At 49.6% G+C, this 19,732-nt stretch overlaps 1 protein-coding gene across 1 annotated transcript; it reads left to right on the forward strand.

The window, feature by feature from the left end:
- The first annotated feature begins 1,706 nt into the window (after positions 1 to 1,706).
- Positions 1,707 to 19,579, forward strand: CLEC20A (C-type lectin domain containing 20A). The gene is made up of 8 exons (XM_054461524.1): positions 1,707 to 1,771; positions 3,968 to 4,324; positions 6,222 to 6,287; positions 8,345 to 8,710; positions 10,189 to 10,287; positions 15,519 to 15,626; positions 16,407 to 16,492; positions 19,204 to 19,579. The coding sequence occupies exons 1-8, from the start codon at positions 1,732 to 1,734 to the stop codon at positions 19,282 to 19,284; spliced, it is 1,203 nt and encodes a 400-aa protein (XP_054317499.1). The 5' UTR covers positions 1,707 to 1,731; the 3' UTR covers positions 19,285 to 19,579.
- The last annotated feature ends 153 nt before the right edge of the window (positions 19,580 to 19,732 follow it).

A 19,732-nucleotide genomic window follows, 5' to 3' on the forward strand; every position in this document is an offset into this window, starting at 1 on the left:
GTTTGATGTTGTGGAGAGAGAGAGAGAGAGAACACAAGCAAGCTGTTTTTGGTTCCCCAGAGAAAGTGCCTTGGCCTCCAGTCCTGCGCTTTATTTTTGTTTTACTTGTTTATTTATTTTAGAGACAGGGTCTCGCCCTGTCTCCCAGGCTGGAGTACAGTGGTACAATCACAACTCACTGCAGCCTTAACCTCCCATGCTCAAGCAATCCTCCTGTCTCAGCCTCCTGAGTAGCTGGGACTACAGACATGCACCACCACGCCCGGCTAATTTTTAATTTTTGTAGAGATGGAGTCTCACTATGTTGCCTAGGCTGGTCTCAAATTCCTGGGCACAAACAACCCTCCTGCCTCGGTTTCTCAAAGTGCTGGGGCTATAGGTGCATGCCACTGTGCCCAGCCCAGTCCTGTGCTTAATTTTGGAGCCAGAGCCTAGACTGGGCGTGGGGGCCTCTGACCATGTGGAAGCAGAACTTGTTGGGGCCATCACCTCCCAACCTCATGCTTTTCAGTGTCCTAAGCTTGAATACTGCCTCACCTCTGCCTGTGGTGTAGTCCTGAGCATGCTGTTTCACTTCTCTGAGCCACAGTTTCTCCCCTGTGAGCCAGGGAAAATGACAGCCCTCTCCCTCATGTCATGTGGTTGCCGTGAGGAGGGGTAGGGGGTGAGTCTAGCAAAGCCTGGTCCACAATTTCCAGCTCCTTCTCCCTCCTCACCCCCTTCTTCCCTATCCTTCCTTTGTGCCCCTTGCTCCTCCGACCCTGAGGACCCAAGGGGTCTAGCCTCACCCTGCCCTCTGCTACCCTACTCTCTTTCTCCTGCAGCAGCCAGCCCCAAGGATGGGCTCCTTCCCTCCCCGACCTGCTTATTAATTACCAGATCCATGTTGCCTTCCTCCTACGTTGCAGGAGGACCTCTGAAGATGCTCTGAAAAATCAACTCGCAAAAGGCAGATTAATTGGAGGAAAGTCATACAAATTTATTTAACACGTGTCCCCGGGAGACTTCAGAATGAAGACCCAATGATAGAGGGAGAAATTGTTCATTTTTATGCTTAGGTTCAACAAAGTGTGGGCAGCTGTGTAGAAATATGATTGGACAAAAGGGTCTGATCTAATGTGAATAGACTGAGTGGGGAAACCCAGCCAGGCCTGTGGGTCTGGATTCTTCTTGGCCCCTCTGAGCATGAAGTCCTTCCTTCTGGGCATGGAGCAGGGCTCTCTCTGGAATGGGGGTTTCATGACCTACAGTCAAACGATGATCCTTCAGATCGTTTCTTTAGAGCCAGTTTCTACACAGCAAGGCAAGGGCAAGTTAGAGTAATATTTTTAGGTTTTATGGCTGGCTTTGGCAAAAAGGGGTTGTAGTTCCTACGGCTGGCCTTGGAGAGAGTGGGGCTGAGAGACAGGAAGGCAGGAGAAGGTCGGAGAAAAACTTGTGCTTCTGGGGCCTTCATTTTGGGACACTGTTTTCTGAGCCCCCACACAGGGATCTCTTCCGAATCCTCCAGGCTGCATCTCCAGCACCTCACACCCTGCTGGCAGCAGCAGACACTGGATAAGTATTTGTTTAGTAAAATCCAGCAGTTTGGGTAGCAAAGAGGAAGACAGTAAACAGCAAGGAATAAAAGGCCAGAAGGTCAGACGCAGCCTCTGCCACAGTCCCCGCCAGCTCCGGGGGCTTGTCCCGTGCCCAGCCAGCACCCAGCCATCGCCCAGCCGGTGCCCAGCCATGCTGCCCTGGGTGCTGCTGCTCTCCTTCTGCACAGCAGGTGAGGCCCCCCGGCCTGGAGGAGGGTGCCTGACTCCATGCTCCCCTGGGCTGGAGGCTGAGGGAAGGGGGCGCTCCCCTGAAGTTCCCAGATTTCCAAGTTGGAGGGAGGCAAGGTGGAAAGAAACGAATGCTTTTCAACCCTCAGAACAGGGGTGGGAAGGGAGCTTCGCCCTCATTGCCCCTAACCAGACAGTACTCAGCCAGCGTCCAGAAGGCAGCAGTCAGAAACAGTGCGGCTCCTGCAGCTTTCATTCTAGCAGGGCTAAGACATTCCTCAAAGAGACGGCCATGCAGGTCACTTCAGAAGCATGTGCAATGCAGGGAAGGACATCACCGGGGTGTGGACAGGGACAGGCGTTGTGGGGGTCTGTGGACCAGGGGTCAGCAAGGGTTCTCGGAGAAAGGAGCCGTGGGTGAGCTTGAGGGGGAGAAGGAGCCGCCAAGAAAGCCAGGAAAAGCCCTGGCTTGGAGGGTGGCGGCTGCTGATGTGGGTGGGAGGGAAGGGCGCAGAGCCCCATGGCTGCCACCCACGTGGCGGTAGGTGGTCAGGTCTTAGGCCCTCTGGCTGCAGAGTGGGGGCGTGTGGGGACTGCCGAGGGTAGAGGGGTCTTGGGCCCAGGTGTCCGCAGGCAAGCAGAGAAGGGCTAAGTTCAAGGCCATGGAACTGACTAGAGGCTCCAGGGTGCGGCTGGAGAGGCCGGCGGGAGGGGTGCCCTGCACGGAGCTGGGGGGCCAGGGGTGGACACCGTCCTAAAATCAATTATGCGGGCCACAGCCAGTCATTAAAAAAAATAAGCAGAATGCTTTTCTCAGTGACAGAAAGCATCCTCCCCTATGGTGGGTGTGAGGAGCTTGTTCTCCTTGGCAGGTGCCTCCTCAGCCCTGGCCCCTGGCTTCCCTGCCACGGCCTGTGCCCAGCTCTCCAGTCTCATTCTCCTCTCCTGGGGCATCTAGCTTGAAGGGTTCCTTGTGGCCCAGATCCCCAAGGTCCCAGCACCAAGCCCTTCATTCCTCTCTGCCTCCCTCCACAGGCAGGGCCTGGGCAGAGCAGAGCAGCCCTGGACCAACCTCATTTATTGGGATCAATAGGGTGGAGTCAAGGAAGGAAGGAACACAGATCTTGGGGCTTGGGGTGGCTTCCTGGGAGACGTTTGATTTGCTCATTAGTTCCTCCCTCTCTTTCCTTCCCCCCTACCTCCCTCCCTCCCTTCCTTTCTTCCATCCTTCCTTCCTTCCCTTCCTCCCTCCCTTCCTTCCTTCCTGTCTTCCTCTCTCCCTTCTCTCTTCCTTCCTTTCTTCCTCTCTCCCTTCTCCCCTCCTTCCTTCCCTTCTCTTCCTTCCCTTTCAATACATTGAGCCCTTGTGATGTGGCTGGCATTGTGCTGGGCCCTGGGAAAATAATGATGAATGAGGCTCGTTCTTTGCTCCTAAGTTGCCTACACCAGGTGGTACAGACAGACAAGCAAAAAGGTCTCTTCCCTGAAAGCTTTAAAAAAATCCTGATGCTAGTCCCAGCAGCAGGTCTTTGTTCTAGGGTGGGCCTGGAAATTGGTGTATTTGAAAAGCTTCCTAGGTGACTCCAGCTTGCAGCTCTGGTTATGAGCCCCTGATGGAGGGGCAGTGCCCTGCCATGGATATGGGTCTGGAGCTGGGAGCCTGCCCAGGGTACTTGAGTCTGGGCTGTATTCCTTCCTACTGGGTGGCCTTGGCTGTGCCTCTTTAACTCTGTGTGACTTGGTTCCTCCATTTGTAAAACAGAGTGATATCTTAGGCAGCTGGAAGAATTCCTTGAGCTGATGGCACATGGTGGGTGCTCAGCAAGCATTGTCTATTGTTATCAAGCACTAACAAGGGTGCACCACAGCATGTAGGAAAGTCACCTCACCTTTTCTGTAGAAAGGATGGGGCAGAAGGGTGAGGAGTTAGCTGGGCAAAGGGACTGGGGAGATGAGGGAATGGGAGAATAGGAATTGTGGGTTGAGGGAGCTGGAGGAGGTGGCCAGCTCTTCAAGAACAAGAGAACTGCTCGTGCCAAGACTGGGAGGTAGAGCTGGATATGACTGGTGGGCCAGCAGCAAAGCGCAGAGTGGGCGGGAAGAGGCTGGGGAGACCCACCAGGGTGTGGCTGAAAGCTCTTTGAGGACTAGGGGCTGGGGTGGGGACAGCCGTGCTGTGACAGCCTCTCCTGCTCTAGCCCTGCAGCTGGTGAGCAGTAAGAGGGACTTGGTTCTGGTGAAGGAGGCGCGGAGCTGGTACGACGCCCAGCAGCACTGCCGGCTGCACTACACAGACCTCGCTGACCTGCAGCCAAGTGGCCTGTGGAAGCTCTACTCCCTCATGACCAGCACCCCGGCTTGGATTGGCCTCTTCTTCGACGCAAGCACTTCTGGCCTGAGATGGTCCAGCGGCTCCACCTTCACAGCCCTGGAGTGGGGCCAGAAGCTACCTGAATTTGGGGTGGGCTTCTGTGCCACGCTGTACACTTGGCTGAAATTACCCAGCATGGGGGCTGGCTCCTGCACAGCCCAGAAGCCCTTCCTCTGCTACTATGGTGTGTTCACATTCATATTTCAGGCTTAGTCTTTCCCCCAGGGGCCTCGCTCTGTTGCCCAGGCTGGAGTGCAGTGGTGTGATCATAGCTCACCGTAACCTCCAACTCCTGGGCTCAAGTGATTCCCCTGCCTCAGCCTCCTGAGCAGCTGGGACTACAGGTGCATGCCACCACACTTGGCTAATTAAAACTAAAACAAAACAAACAAACAAAAAACCAAACTTAATAGAGACAGGGTCTTGCTATGTTGCCCAGGCTGGTCTCAAATTCTTGCCTTCAAGTGATCCTCCTGCCTCAAGTCTCCCAAAGCGCTGGGATTATAGGCATGACCCATTGGGCCTGGCCCAGGGTTGCTTTTCAATAGCAAATGACGGGGCGGGGAGAGACAGAGAGAGAAGCACCCTTTCAGAGGATAACTGGTCATGACTTTACTCTTTTTGCCACATCACTTTCTCTCTGTGGCCTCTATTTCTATTTTGTCTGCACCCCTATTCGAAGACCTCACTAGAAAAAATGGGTGTAAGTCAGGATAGAATAAAAATAAAATCTGGAAATTTCCTTTCTTTCCAATTAAGGATTTGGGGGAAAGAGAAAAAGAAAGGGAGCCAAGAGGGAAAGACAGGCTGGGGTTGGGGGGATGCATGTGTACCTAGGCAGAAGCAAGAGCAGAATTCACTCTCTCCTTCTCATGAAGCACAGATGGACGGTTAGGGTCTCAGAGCTGGGCAGGAGGGGAGCAGCCACCCTCTGGGAGATCCCCTGCTTCCCGCTAAGTGGGCAGCGGGAGCCAACTCCTCGGGCATCTTTGCGGGAAATCCACCATCGGTACACCACGCGCAAGGCTCCAGCTGTTGGAGAACAGCAGCCCCCTCCTTGTGCTCCACCGGGGCCCTCTCTGTCCCGGCTGCCGGTGCCTCTGACTCCTGTCTTGCTGCCGTTGGGAAGATCATACGTGGGCTGGTTGTGGCATGCACAGCACTTGCCCGGTAAGAGTGTCACTTCCTGCTTCTCCCTCTGTCAGCCAAGGCTCAATCCAACTCTGTGCCATCCTCACCTCTCAAATAGGGTTATGGAGGACCAACCTCATGTGTGCCCAACATGGCCACATGGTGCCTGCCCCGGGACCTTGAGAAGTAGCAGGTGGTGGCTGCCTAGATTTAAATGCTGGGTTCCCAAGGGAGTAAGGAGATTCCCAGGGGTGGTGAGTGTGCCCGGGACCAGGAGGCCTGCAAAGGGAGGGGTGTGCGTATGGGGTTGTCTCCTCCTCCCCACACTGTCCCTGCACTCCACCAAGATGGGTCCTGACCCCTCACCTCTCTCCAGCTCTGCACATCTGCTGCTAGCACGTGGGGTCAAGTCAGCGCTGTCTCTCCTCTGGGTCTGCCCTTGCCCCCTAAAGTCTGTTCTCTATACAGAGTGAGCTTTTAAAAAGGTAAATCAGGTCCCTTCCCTGTAAACAAAAGAATCAGTAGGACCTGGCAGCACTTACAATCCCGTCCTCCTTTAGCCATCAGGCCTTGCCTCCCCTCTTTGGCCTCATCTCCTACTCCTGTCCCAGCCACATGACTTTCTTTGGCTCCTTCTCACTGCAGAACCTTTGTCGTGGCTGTGCTTGGGCAGCAACTCCCGCCTCTCTGCAAGATTTGCTCCTTCTCATATTCTCTTCAAGAGCAAGGACTCTGCTTGTCTTATTTCTGCCATTTTTCCCAGGGCGTAGAATAGCGTCTGCGACACAATAGGTGCCCAGTATTTATTGAATGGATTGAATCAATGTGGAAAGGGATGGACCAGCCTGTCTGCCCCTGAGCTAGGTTTTCCCGGCTGTAACTGGACAGAGTTCCTGCCTGCAGAGGATCCTGGGCCTCCCTGTAACTCGTGGTCTGTTTCTGTTTTACAGACCCTGACATCGGGCACCTCATCCCCACGAAGCCCTCTCTCAGCCTGACCACCTCTCCAAAGCCAGGTACACACCTGCTCCCCATTCCCTTTTCTGGGAATTTGGCTTGTTTTGCCTTGGACCTCTCCACCAGGACCAGCCAGCAAGATCTCCACTCCTGGGTCCCCTCTGTTCCCCTGATTTCTGCCTGGCTGTCCGGGAGAGATTTCCAGGCTTTGCTGCTCCCTGGCTGAACCCCAGGGAGAGAATCAATGTCTTTATTTTTATTTTTTATTTTTTTAAGACATGGATGGTCTCACTCTGTCTCCCAGGCTGGAGTGCAGTGGCACCCTCACAGCTCACCCGACATTGCTGGTGGGTGATCCTCCTGCCTCAGCCTCCTGAGTAGCTGGTACTACAGGCACATGCCACCATGCCCAGCTAATTTTTTGTATTTTTAGTAGAGATGGGGTTTTGCCATATTGCTCAGGCTGGTCTCGAACTCCTGGGCTCTAGCGTTCCAGCTGCCTTGGCCTCCCAAAGTGCTGGGATTACAGGTATGAGCCACCGAGCCGGCCATTGTCTTTATTATTCTGATGGGCCCAGAGGGGAGGGTGACTGGCTCAAGGTCTCCAATCAGAGACTGGAATCAGAGAGTGGATGGGCCCTTGGCTGCAGCCCAGCTCTCACTCTGGGGTTGGGGACAGGGTGGTTCCTCTTCACAGCCCAAGTACCTGCTCATCCATCTAGGGGTGGGGGTGGCTTCTCTGAAATAGTCCCCTCTGGGATTACTGCCTTGGTATCTTTTAAAAAGTTTCTTCCTATCTGATATGGAGAAGTTCTATGACAGAGGCAATATACTCACTCAATCTGCTCTGTAGAGTGGGTTTTCTGCATGGTATGGAGTACAGAGTTGTAGAGTGAAGATGGCGTGGGCTTCCCATGTTCGAATCTCTAGTATGGCCTGAGTTCGGGCAGGTTGTCGCCTCCCTGAGCCTCCTTTTCCTCGTCTGTGAACTGAGGTTAATGACACCAGCTTCTCAGGATGGTGGTGGGGTTTTCAAAGATGACACAGGTCACATGCATAGCTCAGGGCTGGCACATACTAGGGGTTTAATCAAGAGTAACTTTAAAAAATCTGTTTAGACAGGGAAAATGTTAGGGAAATTGGAGGCAAATCTTGATGGGCTTAGGTGAAAGGCTCATGTCCGAGTTTGGCAGGCTCCATTTGAATCTGAGGATGTGACTCCTGACTCAGCAAACAGGAGTGTTTCATCTTCCTGGCCTCCGGAATCAATGCCTCAGGTCAAGTCCCAGTCACTCACGTTATTTGCAATCTTCCATTGTCTGGAATCTCAGATGTGTGGGCTTATGTGCTGCACCAGCGAGGGGCGGAGTAGGCTGGGCCTGTCCTACCTCAGGACCTGGCCCAGTCCAGCCTCGGGCAGGGACTGGCAGTGGTGGTTGTGGGAGGATGGCATCTCAGTCTGTCTGGCCTCCCCAGAAGGCAAGGCCACTGAGCCTGCTCTGCCTCCTGTCCACCAGGCCCGTCCCTCCAGGCTGGCCTCTTCTCCCTGGCTCTCCAGGCATGGTGAGCCTAGGAACATCACACACTTCATCTATTCTGCTCAGCCCTGGATTCGCCTGAGAGCCAGTCGGGGCAGGCACAGCCCCTAGAAATCACACTCGAGGGTGGCCCCAAACCAAGATTGTTCTGTCTTCCTCATAATCACCCCCGAAATGGTCACTACCATCTTGCCAAGTGCTTACTATTAATATATCACTGTGCTAAACCATTTGCATATGTGATTTCATGTAATCCTGACCTTAGGGACTATTATTACCCCATTGTATAGATGAAGAAATTAAGACTTAAACTGAACTTGTGAGGCCATATAGCTACAAGAACTCTTAACATCTGCTTTCCCTAATGTTTCCCCCACCTGCTGCTATACTATCTCATCCATTCTTCCATCCTGGTATTTGGTCTACCTATAAAATTATTGTTTTGATCAAACCTAACACTCAAGGACCAGGGACAAGGGCCCATGTCAGACCAGAATTCTATCCCCAAGGGTGATGAAGGCTGGGCTGTCAGAGATCTAGGCCCTTAGGCCTGTGATCTCCACATTCTTTGACCCCAGCTGTGGTCCAAATCGGTGGTCAGACCTTCACACGATTTGACCAAGTGATGACATGGTCCTCGGCCCTGCTGTACTGCCGCAGCCACCACACGGACCTGGCCGACCTGCAGATGGTGACGGATGAGACGGGCAAGGAGGCCTTGAGATCCATCATGAGTGAGACTGAAGCCTGGATTGGCCTCTACCTCAATGCAAACTCTGGATCTCTGAGCTGGTCCAGTGACCTGGGGGCCAGCATCCCCTCCTGGCTGCGGGTGCCGATGATGGTGAGAGGACTGTGCACAGCTCTTGGCATCTATATGACCTACTCCCCAAAAGTGTACTCAGTGAACTGCTCTTTCCCGCTGCCCTTCATCTGCTTCTATGGTGAGTGAGAGTCTGCTCTTGCTGGCCCTCGGCCCATAGAGGATAGAACAAGATGGGAAATGGGTTTACTTGGCAGCAGATGACATTGAGGATAGACCCAAGGAAGCACTTCCAGACTCTAAGGGGTAACTGAGTTCTGGAGCAGGCTCCTGAGATCCTTGCACTATAAACTTGTGAGGAAGTTGTATTATTTTAATTCTGGGAATCTTTAAATAATGGAACGGACTCCATCCAGCCTTAAGGCAGCGGCAGTTAGCAAGAGCAATGCGTTATTGGACAACGTAGTTAAGAGTCTGGGCTTTGGAATCAGACTTTACAGAAATAAGGTGGGCAGCATCTCGGAGCCTCCTTCTCCTCATCTCTGAAATATATTGAACAAAATGAATTGGTGGCACCCACCTCATAGGATGGCTTCGAGGGCTGAATGAGAAAGTGAATGTAAGGGGCAGAGTAGAAACCCTGGCACAGAGTGGGCCCCTGATGGATGGGAGCCATTGTCATTGTTCTGTCCCTGTGAATGCATGGGATCCCAAACCTGCCTGGTGCCCACATCCTGTGTGATGGGCGTCCTTCTGCCTTGCCCTTTCCTATTCTCCTTCCTCCCTTCCTCCTTCCCCACCCCTCTCTCTTTTTTGTAAGTTTTGTTGAGATATAATTCCCATCTTAAAATTTACCTTATTTTTTATTAAATTAAATTAATTAATTAATTAATTAATTTTTGAGACAGAGTCTCGCTCTGTCACCCAGGCTGGTGTGCAGTGGTGCTATCTCAGCTCACTGCAAGCTCCACCTCCCTGGTTCAAGCAATTCTCATGATTCAGCCTCCCAAGTAGCCTGGGATTACAGGTGCCCGCCACCATGCCTGGCTAATTTTTGTATTTTTAGTAGAGACGGGGTTTTGCCATGTTGGCCAGGCTGGTCTTGAACTCCTGACCTCAAGTGATCCACCCGCCTTGGCCTCCCAAGGTGCTGCGATTATAGGCATGAACCACTGCACCAGCCAAAATTTACCTTTTTAAAGGATACAATGCAGTGGCTTTTAGTATATTCACAAGGTTGTCCAACTATCATTACTAATCTGATTTAGGACATTTTCATCACCCCCCCACCCCAAAGAAACCCCATACCCGGTAGCAGTCACTCCCTCTCCTCCCCACCGGCAACCACAAGCCTATTTTCTGTTTCTGTAGATTTGCTTGTTCTTGGCTGTTTCTTTTTGTGTTTTGGATTTGATGAGACGCATGATCCTTATCCATAAAGATGCTCTTCCTCCCTGAGGAGCTGTTTGCTGTGAGGATTGGAGACGGTGAATGTGTCTCCTGCAGGGATTGGCACACGGTAGATGTGCAACAACTGCGCCCTCCTGAGTTTGGCTACCATGATGGGCAACCAAATGCGGGGCCATCAGAGCCTGGGGTGGCCACTCACCTGCTGGGTGTTGCAGACCCTGCCCTCACACTCACTCTGTTTTCTTGCAGACCCCTCCACTGGACACCGGGCATCAGCAGAGTTGCCTCCACTCTTCCACACTTCCCCCACAGAAATGACAGAGGAAACAACTCCCAGGCCAGGCAGAGGTGCTTTGAGCCTGCCCTTGGCTGGATCTGGGTCTTCAGGGTCTGGGGAAGTGGCAAGGGTGGCTTGCAGGCCCCATAAGCCCCTCCTAGAAGGGCCAGTGAATGCCTAGAAAAGGGGTGAGCTAAGGGGGTGGCAGTCAAGGGCCACTTATGCAGAGGGGAGTTTCCCTCCGCTCCCCACCCTGCTGGTCCAGCCAGGGTTGGGGAAGGAGGACTGGGCCACATCAAACTCCCTTTTCCTGGAATTGGGCCACTGAACTTGCAGCTCCAGGGCCAGGAGACCTGGGAGAGGCTGTACGGTCTCTCAGGTGAGAGGATGAGGCCCTGGGGGAGGTGGAGGGGAAGATGCCTGAGCAGTGCTCCTGAGGAAGAATCATGAGAGAGGTCCTGAGGCTCAGCATCCAGAGGGAAGCACCACAAAGTCCCTCGGAATTGCAGGCTCCTCTGCAGGGAGAGGATGAGGGATGATGAGCTGTTGGCATTATGTATGGGGAGGTGGCTTGGAAGGACAGTGACAGCATTCCTATAGCATTTTAAAATTTCTGAAACATCTTCACAGCTGTTACCTCATTTTACTTCCCAAGAGTTCTGAGGCTAACTAGAGTAATTGAGGGCAAAATCACCATTTTCCTGGCCTCCTTACAGATTCCTATATCACACAAAGGGATTATTGTCTTTTTTTGAGGATACAGAAAAGTGAGGGCACTTGATCAAAGTCGAGCAGAGCCTCGTTCATTCACTCATTAGAAAGTGTGGATGGAGTCTTGTGCTAGCCCAGGCACAGCCACCAGGCAAGATTTTGGGGACACAACGAAAAGGGAAGGCTTGTTCTGAAGGCGCTCACAGCCAGTTGGGAAGAGGCTGGTGCTTGGTATAGTCACAGACGTGGTGGGGACGCTGAGAATGGGAGCATCCCCCCCTGTAATTGTCCAGGGGATTTCCCAGAGGAGGTGACTTTATAACTATTGGAAGGATGAGAAGGATTTAGCTTGCAAAGTGGAGTGGGGGTGCTGGCTGGGTGAGGACTGCAGATGGAAGGAGCTGCAGGTGGGGTGGGGACAGTCAGCACTGCAGAGTGTGGGAGCCCAGATCCTGCCGGCCGGGCCCTCTGTGAGTCGCTAAGGGACCTCACCCTTAAGGCGACAGAGCCCAGGCTGGTAGCCGTGGTCAGATTTGGGTCAGAAGCTGGGTGACAGCCTGTCTTCTCATCTAAGGTCTATCCTGGCACCTGCCTGGCTGCCCCAGGCTCACTGGCCACCTGGGCCGCGCTATTGGGTTCGGGAGGCCCTCCCTGCTCGCCCCTGTCTGCACTGGGTGGGCAAGGCCAGGCGTGGAAGAGGCACAGGCCCGGGGAGCCAGCGCGCGACGCCACTCCTCGGCTCCCTCGGCTTTGGGAGGGGTCCCGGGCGCAGCGGACCCCACAGAAGTCTTCTCTCTGGCCCTAGGGACCAGCACCGGCCCCGTGGGCGCCTCGCAGGGCCCGGCTTCAGCGGCGCAGCTCACTCATAGGGGCAGCCCGGAGCCCCGCGAGCCCGGCCTCCGCACCCACTACTCGCGCGCTTCCGCCTCCGCGGGCCCAGCGGCCCTCCAGCCCCAAGGGGCGGTAACACCCGGCCCTCTGGCCAACCTCGCGGCCCCGGGGGGCACCTTGGTTCCCGCGGAAGGACCCAGGATGCCGCCAATCACTGCCCAGAGTGCGTCTTCCCACCCCGCGCCCTCGGCGTCCCAGCCCCCCAGCCCTGCTGCGGCCTCTCGGGGGAGCCTCTCTGTCCCCCAGGAAGTAGCTGCGACTCTTCTGGCCTCCGCCTCGAGCCCCACACTCGATGCCACCCGCGATGCCCCAGCTACTCCCAGGATAGCAGCACCCCCTGGGTCTGCCACATCCAGCCGGGGCCTCGGCTCCCAGGCTCCAGGGAGCTCTCTGGGGACCAAAGAAAGCATCTCGGACTCATTTGGCTCAGGGAGCCCAGCTGTGCCCGAAAGGACAACTGCAGCCCCTGACTCTGCAGCCCTGAGCCAAAACACCCGCCCGGAGGCAGCTGCGAGCTGGCCAGGGCCCCAAACAGGTGCCTGTTGCGTCGCTGGAAATTAGGACCGCCACCCCAGGCAGGCCCAAGCATCTCGGGGAGTTCCTCTCTTGGGGCGACCAGGCCTGGCTTCCATGCGTAGGGTGCAGGCCAGGGAGTTGAGGATGAGAGGTGGGGTGTGGCGTGGGGGCGTTGTGTGCTGGGCCACAGTCTCCCCACCCCGGCTGCATTCCAGCGCATCCTACAGGGGTCCTGTCTGGCCAGAGCCAGCTCACTGTCTCGTCCTCCCTGGGTAATTTAGGATGGACATGGAGGTGAAGTGGGGTGATCTGGGGGAGAAATAATCCATTTTGGTTCTAAAAGCAAGAGTCTGACAGTCAAGAGTTGGAATATTGGCTCCAGTACCTACTGTGTGGCCTCATGCAAGTTTCCTAACTTCTCTGAACCTTATTTTTCCCATCTCTCAGTGCCTGGCATCTGGCAGACACTCAATAAATGGTAGTTATTACCATTTTAATCTCAGTTCTCTAGTGAAATGTTTAGTGACTCATTCCTTCTCCCACCTTTCTCCTTACCTTAATAGATGGGGCTGGCCTCATTCTCATTTTATTAATTATAAATGATTACAATTATGAATTATTGAGATTGCAGAATCTCACAGGGCAGGGGCTGTTCTGTACTTCTTTGTATCTCTCTGGGGACTAGGATAGTGCAATTGGTAGATGATTTAATTTGACGACAATTTCCTGAGTACTTGTTTTGAAGAAGGCATTGAACTGTGGATACCAAGATGAGCAGGGCTGTTTCCTGTTTTTAGAAGCGCATGGTCTCATAGGAACCAATGGAGACAGGACGGTTTGGAAAGTGCTGCACCAGAAGTGTGAACCAAGAGCTGTCGTAGGAAAGCAATTCATTTCCTTCTGCCTGGAAGGTGGTGGTAATAGGTTAGAAGGTATAACAATGGAGGATTTCATCTGGCAGAAAAGTATAGAAAGTTCTTCCTGGCAGAAGGAACAGCATGGGTAAAGACAGATGTCAAACTGTATGGTTTGCTTGGGAATGACAAGAAGTTTGATGCGACTGGTGTAGGCCACATAGTGGGGAAGGGAGTGGCACGGGATGAGGAGAAAGGGGTACACTGGGGGCAAAATCTGAAGGACTTGATCCCCCAGCCAATGGAGCCATCAGAGGTTTACAGCAGGTGAGCAAAATGCTCAGATCTGTAGTTTCCAGAAGGAAGGTGGTTAGGATGATGTAGGACAATGCTTGTATTAGGGTGCTAAATGAAAAAAGCATTATCAATGTTATGTACATAATACAGTCACAACAAGGCTGAAAGGAAATAGCAAGGCTGAAAGGAAATAGCAATGCTTAGGAATCAAGTCTGGAAGGAGACGTGTGACAATGTTAACAGTGACTATACTCGGGATGAAAATACCGATGTTTCCTCCTCTTCTGTGTTTCTGAATTTTACACATTTATCCACTTTATTAAAGAAATTTATGATGCTTTGGGTGGGGAAAGAGGCCTTTGAAGGGGTGGCCAATCAGAAAAGGAGAGACAGGAAATGTGTGTGTGGGGAAAGAATATTGCACAGTCTGGGTGGGTGGAACCCAGGCCTGTTCTGGAGCACAGGAGTGGGAAGGGACATGACAGCGAATTGATTTTACATTGTTCACAAGTGATGTTAACTGAAGTACCAATACAAATACATTTTAAAAAATGCTCAGCTTTGTTCACTGAATCACACAAATGCAAAGTTTATAAAGATGCTTACTTCTTTTTGCTTTTTGTTTTTGTTTTCAGAGACAAAGTCTCACTCTGTTGCCCAGGCTGGAGAGCAGTGGTATGATCATAGCTCACTGCAGCCTTGAACTCCTGGGTTCAAGCGATCCTCCCACCTCAGCCTCCCAAGTAGCTAGAACTATATGCATACACCACCACGCCTGGCTAATTTTTTTTTTAAAGACAGGATCTCGTCATGTTGCACAGCCGGCCTTGAACTGCTGGCCTCAAGTGATCCTCCTGCCTCACCCTCCCAGTGTTGAGATTACAAGTGTGAGCCATCACACCTAGCCAAAAGATGCAGTTTTAAAATGTATTTTTGTACTTACCAGTGTGGCAAAGATTTGAAAGGTAATAATGCTGAGAATGTGGGAAAAACAGCGATCTTGGCACAGTAGGTATGCCGACTGGGGCTACCACTCTGGTATCAGAATTTGCGTCAGTTTTAACATGTGCATAATCTTTTGTACAGAAATTCTACCCTTGGGAATTGATTAAGGAAATAGTAATATGAGGTACACACATACATATGCACCCTCCACACACAGGGTTGTTTGTTGCGGCATTGTTTATTACAGTGAAGAGGTGGAAACAATGTAATGTCCACTGAAAGCAGATAGGTTAAATAAGTTATGGTACATTCAGTGAAATACTACTATGCAGCCTTTAAAGAGAACAAGAGAGATCTTTACACATTCAAATTAACAAATTCGAGAGTGTGAAGGACCTTCTACAGCAAAGTGTTAATCATGGCTGTCCCTGGGTTGGGGAGGGGATAAACTTGCTTACATATTTTACAATAATATATCCCAAATAAAAGGATTATTTCCATATTTGAAAAAATAAAAAAAATCTGCAAGGCACTGACAGGACTTTGGTGACTGAACATGAGAGCAGGTGAGACGGAGCAAGGGAGCCGCTGAGGACACCAGGGTCTCTGGCTGGACCGCCTCCGGGCATGGCCAGCCATACAGGAAGAGAGGCGGTGCTGGGGGAGAGCCTGAACTTGGTTTGGGACGGAGATGGCGATGTTGAGGGTCCCTGGGTGCCACGGTGGGGGCTTTGTGTAGCTGGCAGACAAAATAAGGACATTAGGCCCTTTGGAGCACAGGCTACTGAACAAAAAAAATTTGATGAAGAAAAACCTCCTAACATTGCCCAAGCCCCACAGGTCCTGCTGCCGGGGGGGCTTTCTGAAAGATGATGGTGTAGCAACTCAAGTGCTGGGTTACAAGAGCCTGTGGGGGTGAGTTAGGGATTGGCAGGAATTGAGCTTCCCACATCGCTGGCTTCTGCAGCAACTGTGTGCCTAGCAGTGGCTGTCCTTGCCTGTCTTTTAGCTCAGGGGCAGTCACCAATATCAGGCCACCTTACTCCTGGCTGTATTTGCAATAAATCTTTTATTTTCCCCTCCTGTAGCTGTGACCAGTGTAGGGAGTGGCACTGATAGAAGAGATACAGCTGCTGCCACGGAGGCCCAACATCTGAGTTCAGAATCTAAAGAAAAAACATCAGCACAAAAATCAGGTAACTGCTTCTGTCTACCAAGTTCCTACTCTTACCAGTGGAGCAGTTAAATCTGGACAGTCACTCCTTGGCACAGGGCCCTTGAGACCTTTTCACGAAAGACAGCATGAAATGTTGGGAATAGGGATAGGAATAAAGAGGTGGATTCTAGTTTATGCTCCATGACTATTATGAAAATTTAGGGGACAAGTTTCTGAATTTCTATTTCTCTTCTGCAAAGGGGATGTGGTAAAAACTACCCTGCCTATATCATAGGGTTGTTGTGAGCACCCAATGAGATAACTATAAACTTCATAAACAATAAAATGCAATGGAAATATAGTCTTATTATGAGATTGTAGTTCCTGTAATGATCATGGATGGCTCATGGGCAAAGGCTGGATTTATTTAAAAAGTCAGAGAACTTCTTTAGAATTTTCTGTGGTGGGGAGCTCAAGGAGAGATGAGTATTTCCGGCATGGTGTGGAGTATCTACTTACTGGATTAAAAGTAAGGAGAAAAATACAGAAGAAACAAAAAAGAAAATAATTGCCTGATGGGTAGCCAGGCTGTGGAAGACTCCGCATTACCCAAAGCATGGGACTCTTTTTTCAGCCACTAATTGGTTAATCCTAATTGTGTCTGAGCGTTCTTCTGCTCAGCAGTTTCTTTCTTCTTTCTTTTTGAAATCCCAAATCAACATGTAGCATCTATGGTGTCCACCGGGTGCTCCTGACTGCTAAGAACTTGAAATGGAAATAGGATAATATCCCTCTGAACAGGTAGCACTTTCTTTTTCAGGGCACCCTTTTGGAATCCTGAAAGCAGACTTTACCATCTCAACTCTGATGGACCCAGAAGAGATGAAAGACCAATTTCTGAGACAGGTGAGACTTCTGCCCACTCTTCTAATTCTGATCAGATGATTGGACATTGCAAGACAATCTTACAAAAACCAATATATTAAGGTGGAAAACCTGTGGAATATGACCTCATCTTGTTCCACTGCCATCACTTTGGCTCATGGTGACAAGCTGGTTATGTGGCACGATCTTTTTGGATGTTTTCTTACCCTCTCCAATATCTTTCCTAAGTTTTTTTTTTTTTTTTTTTTTTTTTTTTTTTTTTTTTTGTCAAAACAGCAAAGTCAGAGGGATCTGAGTTTGGGTCTTAGTTTTGCCCTTATCCATTGTGTAGCTTTGGGCAAGTAACTTAGTCTTTCTGAGCCTCAGTTTCCTCATGAAATAGGAATGATAATAATAATGCCTAACTCACATGGTTGGTGTTATGATTAAATGATATATTCCATATAAAGTGCTTAGCAAATAATCTGACACATAGTTGGTACTCAATAAACATTAGCTATTATTTTTGAGTCAGGGTCTTGCTTTGTCCACCTTGGCTGGAGTGCAATGGTGCGATTACAGCTCACTGCAACCTCCAACTCTTGGGCTCAAGCAATACTCCTGCCTCAGCCTCCCAAAGGGCTGGGATTATAAGCGTGAGCCACTATGCCTGGCCAGCTATTATTATTATCAACATTATCACTGTAGTGTTCTGAATATACATTTGTTCCAGACTTTATTTTTTTTGGTTCTTAAAAACTACTGTGCCATGGGAGACTGTGAAGAGGAAGAATTGCTCCTAAATACTGAGAGAAAAGCTTCAAGCTGATTTTTGAACATAGTCTAAGGACACATTTCTCAATTATATCAGATAATAACCACAGACTGTCAGTGCTAGAGAGTACCCTATAAACCATTTAGCCACAATCTTAATTTTACAGACAAGGAAACATTGGCATTTACCTGTTATTTCATTGCAATTTATTCATAGGCCAAACAAATATCACCCTGGCAATTCATTCTAGAATTTCACAAAATCAAGTTTCTAGAAAGACCAGTAATATGTGTGTGTGAGTATATAATGTATATGTGTTTATTATAAATTTTACTATATAAAGAATGTATAGCACACAATTTACAAATTATAATAAAATATACAATACTCTTTATTGTAATTTCATAGAACCAACTGAATCTTACAAAATGCTCATGATTTTGGAAAATTCACATGAGCATGTGACTGCATGCTTGCCAGGAGTGGACGGGGGGACTGGAGAGCTTTCAGTACATTTTGCTATTGAAAGAACAAGTATGAATGGTATAATTTAGCATCTGATAAGTTGCAAGTAATAAGACTTCAGTGCTGAATATTAGGTCAAGAAAAGTTAAGAACCTTTTTTTTTTTATTTTGGGTGGGGAGAGACAAAGGAATTCTGAGTTCTCTTATGTTTATTCCTTAAAGTCAAATGTAGTTAAGGGCCTTTTTTTTGGTGGGGGGTGGTGGAGACAAAGGAACTCTGAGTTCTCTATGTTGTTTACTTTTATTTTTTATTTTTTATTTTTTGAGACGGAGTCTCGCTCTGTCACCCAGGCTGGAGTGCAGTGGTGCAATCTCGGCTCACTGCAAGCTCTGCCTCCCGAGTTCACCCCATGCTCCTGCCTCAGCCTCCCGAGTAGCTGGGACTACAGGCGCCCGCCACCACGCCTGGCTAATTTTTTGTATTTTTAGTAGAGATGGGGTTTCACCATGTTAGCCAGGATGGTCTCAATCTCCTGACCTTGTGATCCACCTGCCTTGGCCTCCCAAAGTGCTGGGATTACAGCACATGAACCACCGTGCCCGGCCTGGTGTTTACTCTTTAAAGTCAAATGTAGCATATTTGATTCTGGCCTGGGCCCTTCAGCACTCCTCGAGGGGTGTACTCATTGAAGCTTCTGACTCCAAACCAGAAGCCACCTACCTCTGCTTTAAATTGAAGCCAGTAGGGAAACTGAGGTCGAAATAGGGAATTCCATCTTCTGGTCAGCTTTGTCAGAATGTATCTATTCCATAAATGGGATGACCATGTTAATGGAGAGAATTTTTACCTCACAGACTTAAAGGACAGATTGGTGGGGACAAGGTGTACGTGGGGGAAGGCTGAGTATATATTGTCAGTTTTAGTAGAATTTTTAAATTCCAAATAGAAAGGAAGGAAACACATGTAACCAACTTACCCCAGTTTCAGGATTGGGGACAGAAAACATTTTAAGACACCTACACACAGTGCTCACAGCTTAATTTGGACTAGTGTCTCTCACCCCCTGGCTCTTCGGAATCCCCTGGCAAGGTTAAAAAGAAAAAAAAAAAAAAAAAAAAAAAAGCCTGGCCAGGCCCAATCCTTAGAGAGAGTCTATTTAATTGTTCAATGGTGGAGCTCAGGAGGTACTCCTCTGTTTTTTCTTTTCTTTTCTTTTTTTTTTTTTAACAACTCTCCAGTGATTCTGATGAACAATCAGGATTGAAAACCACTGATTTAGTCATCTGTTTTACTGTTCTTTGTCATTAAATTTTTTTTTTTGGCTAACAAAATTAATTTATGTATTTTCCTACTGGTAAAATGCTAATAAAAAAAGTCAGGCAGCTGGAGGGAGGCTAAAAACAATTACAGGGTATGGATATGCATCAAGGTATACGGATGGATAGTTTAGGGCTAAGAGGACCATGAGGTAAAAAGACTGCATCAACACTTTCTCTCTTTTTGATGTTTCAGATCCAGGAAGTCTTAAAGCTTACATTAGGTCACGAACAATTTAGACTGAAATGGGTCAGCTTCGAAGTGAACAAAAAATAGCACAATTCTTGGATATGCAGTTTCTGTTTCATGCAATCTTTTCTGGATTTTGAGTAAATTTTAATTTTTTAATCCCTAGTAGAACAAGGTTAGGAAGAACTCGACATATGCCAAAAAGCACAGACCTACAACTAACACAAAATAAGACTACACATGAAACCTGCATCTCTGGATTTTACAGAATGAAACAGGGATGCAGGAGAAGATGGGTGTATTTCGGAACAATCATGTTGGGAATGACAAATGAACTTCTAATAAGAAATTAAAATAAAAAACCTGAACCAAACATCAAAAATCCTGAAAACAAACCCCATTAATCTAACTGGAAAATTACAAGAGGATGGTAGTGGTCTAGGAAGCTAAGTGGGGCTACATTTCCTAATAAACCAGAGGAAACTTTCTTTACCTGTCACAAGTTATTAAAGAGATTTCAAATTCTGCAGAATTC

Source organism: Pongo pygmaeus, chromosome 1 (assembly GCF_028885625.2).
Source record: "Pongo pygmaeus isolate AG05252 chromosome 1, NHGRI_mPonPyg2-v2.0_pri, whole genome shotgun sequence".
NCBI lineage: Eukaryota > Metazoa > Chordata > Mammalia > Primates > Hominidae > Pongo > Pongo pygmaeus.

Bases quoted from the DNA above. Each gene is read 5' to 3' on its own strand.
- CLEC20A (XM_054461524.1), top strand. From the start codon at position 1,732: ATGCTGCCCTGGGTGCTGCTGCTCTCCTTCTGCACAGCAG. The intron at 10,288-15,518 runs GTGCTTTGAGCC...CCCCTCCTGTAG, and splicing joins AACTCCCAGGCCAGGCAGAG to CTGTGACCAGTGTAGGGAGT. The intron at 16,493-19,203 runs GTGAGACTTCTG...TTGATGTTTCAG, and splicing joins AAGACCAATTTCTGAGACAG to ATCCAGGAAGTCTTAAAGCT.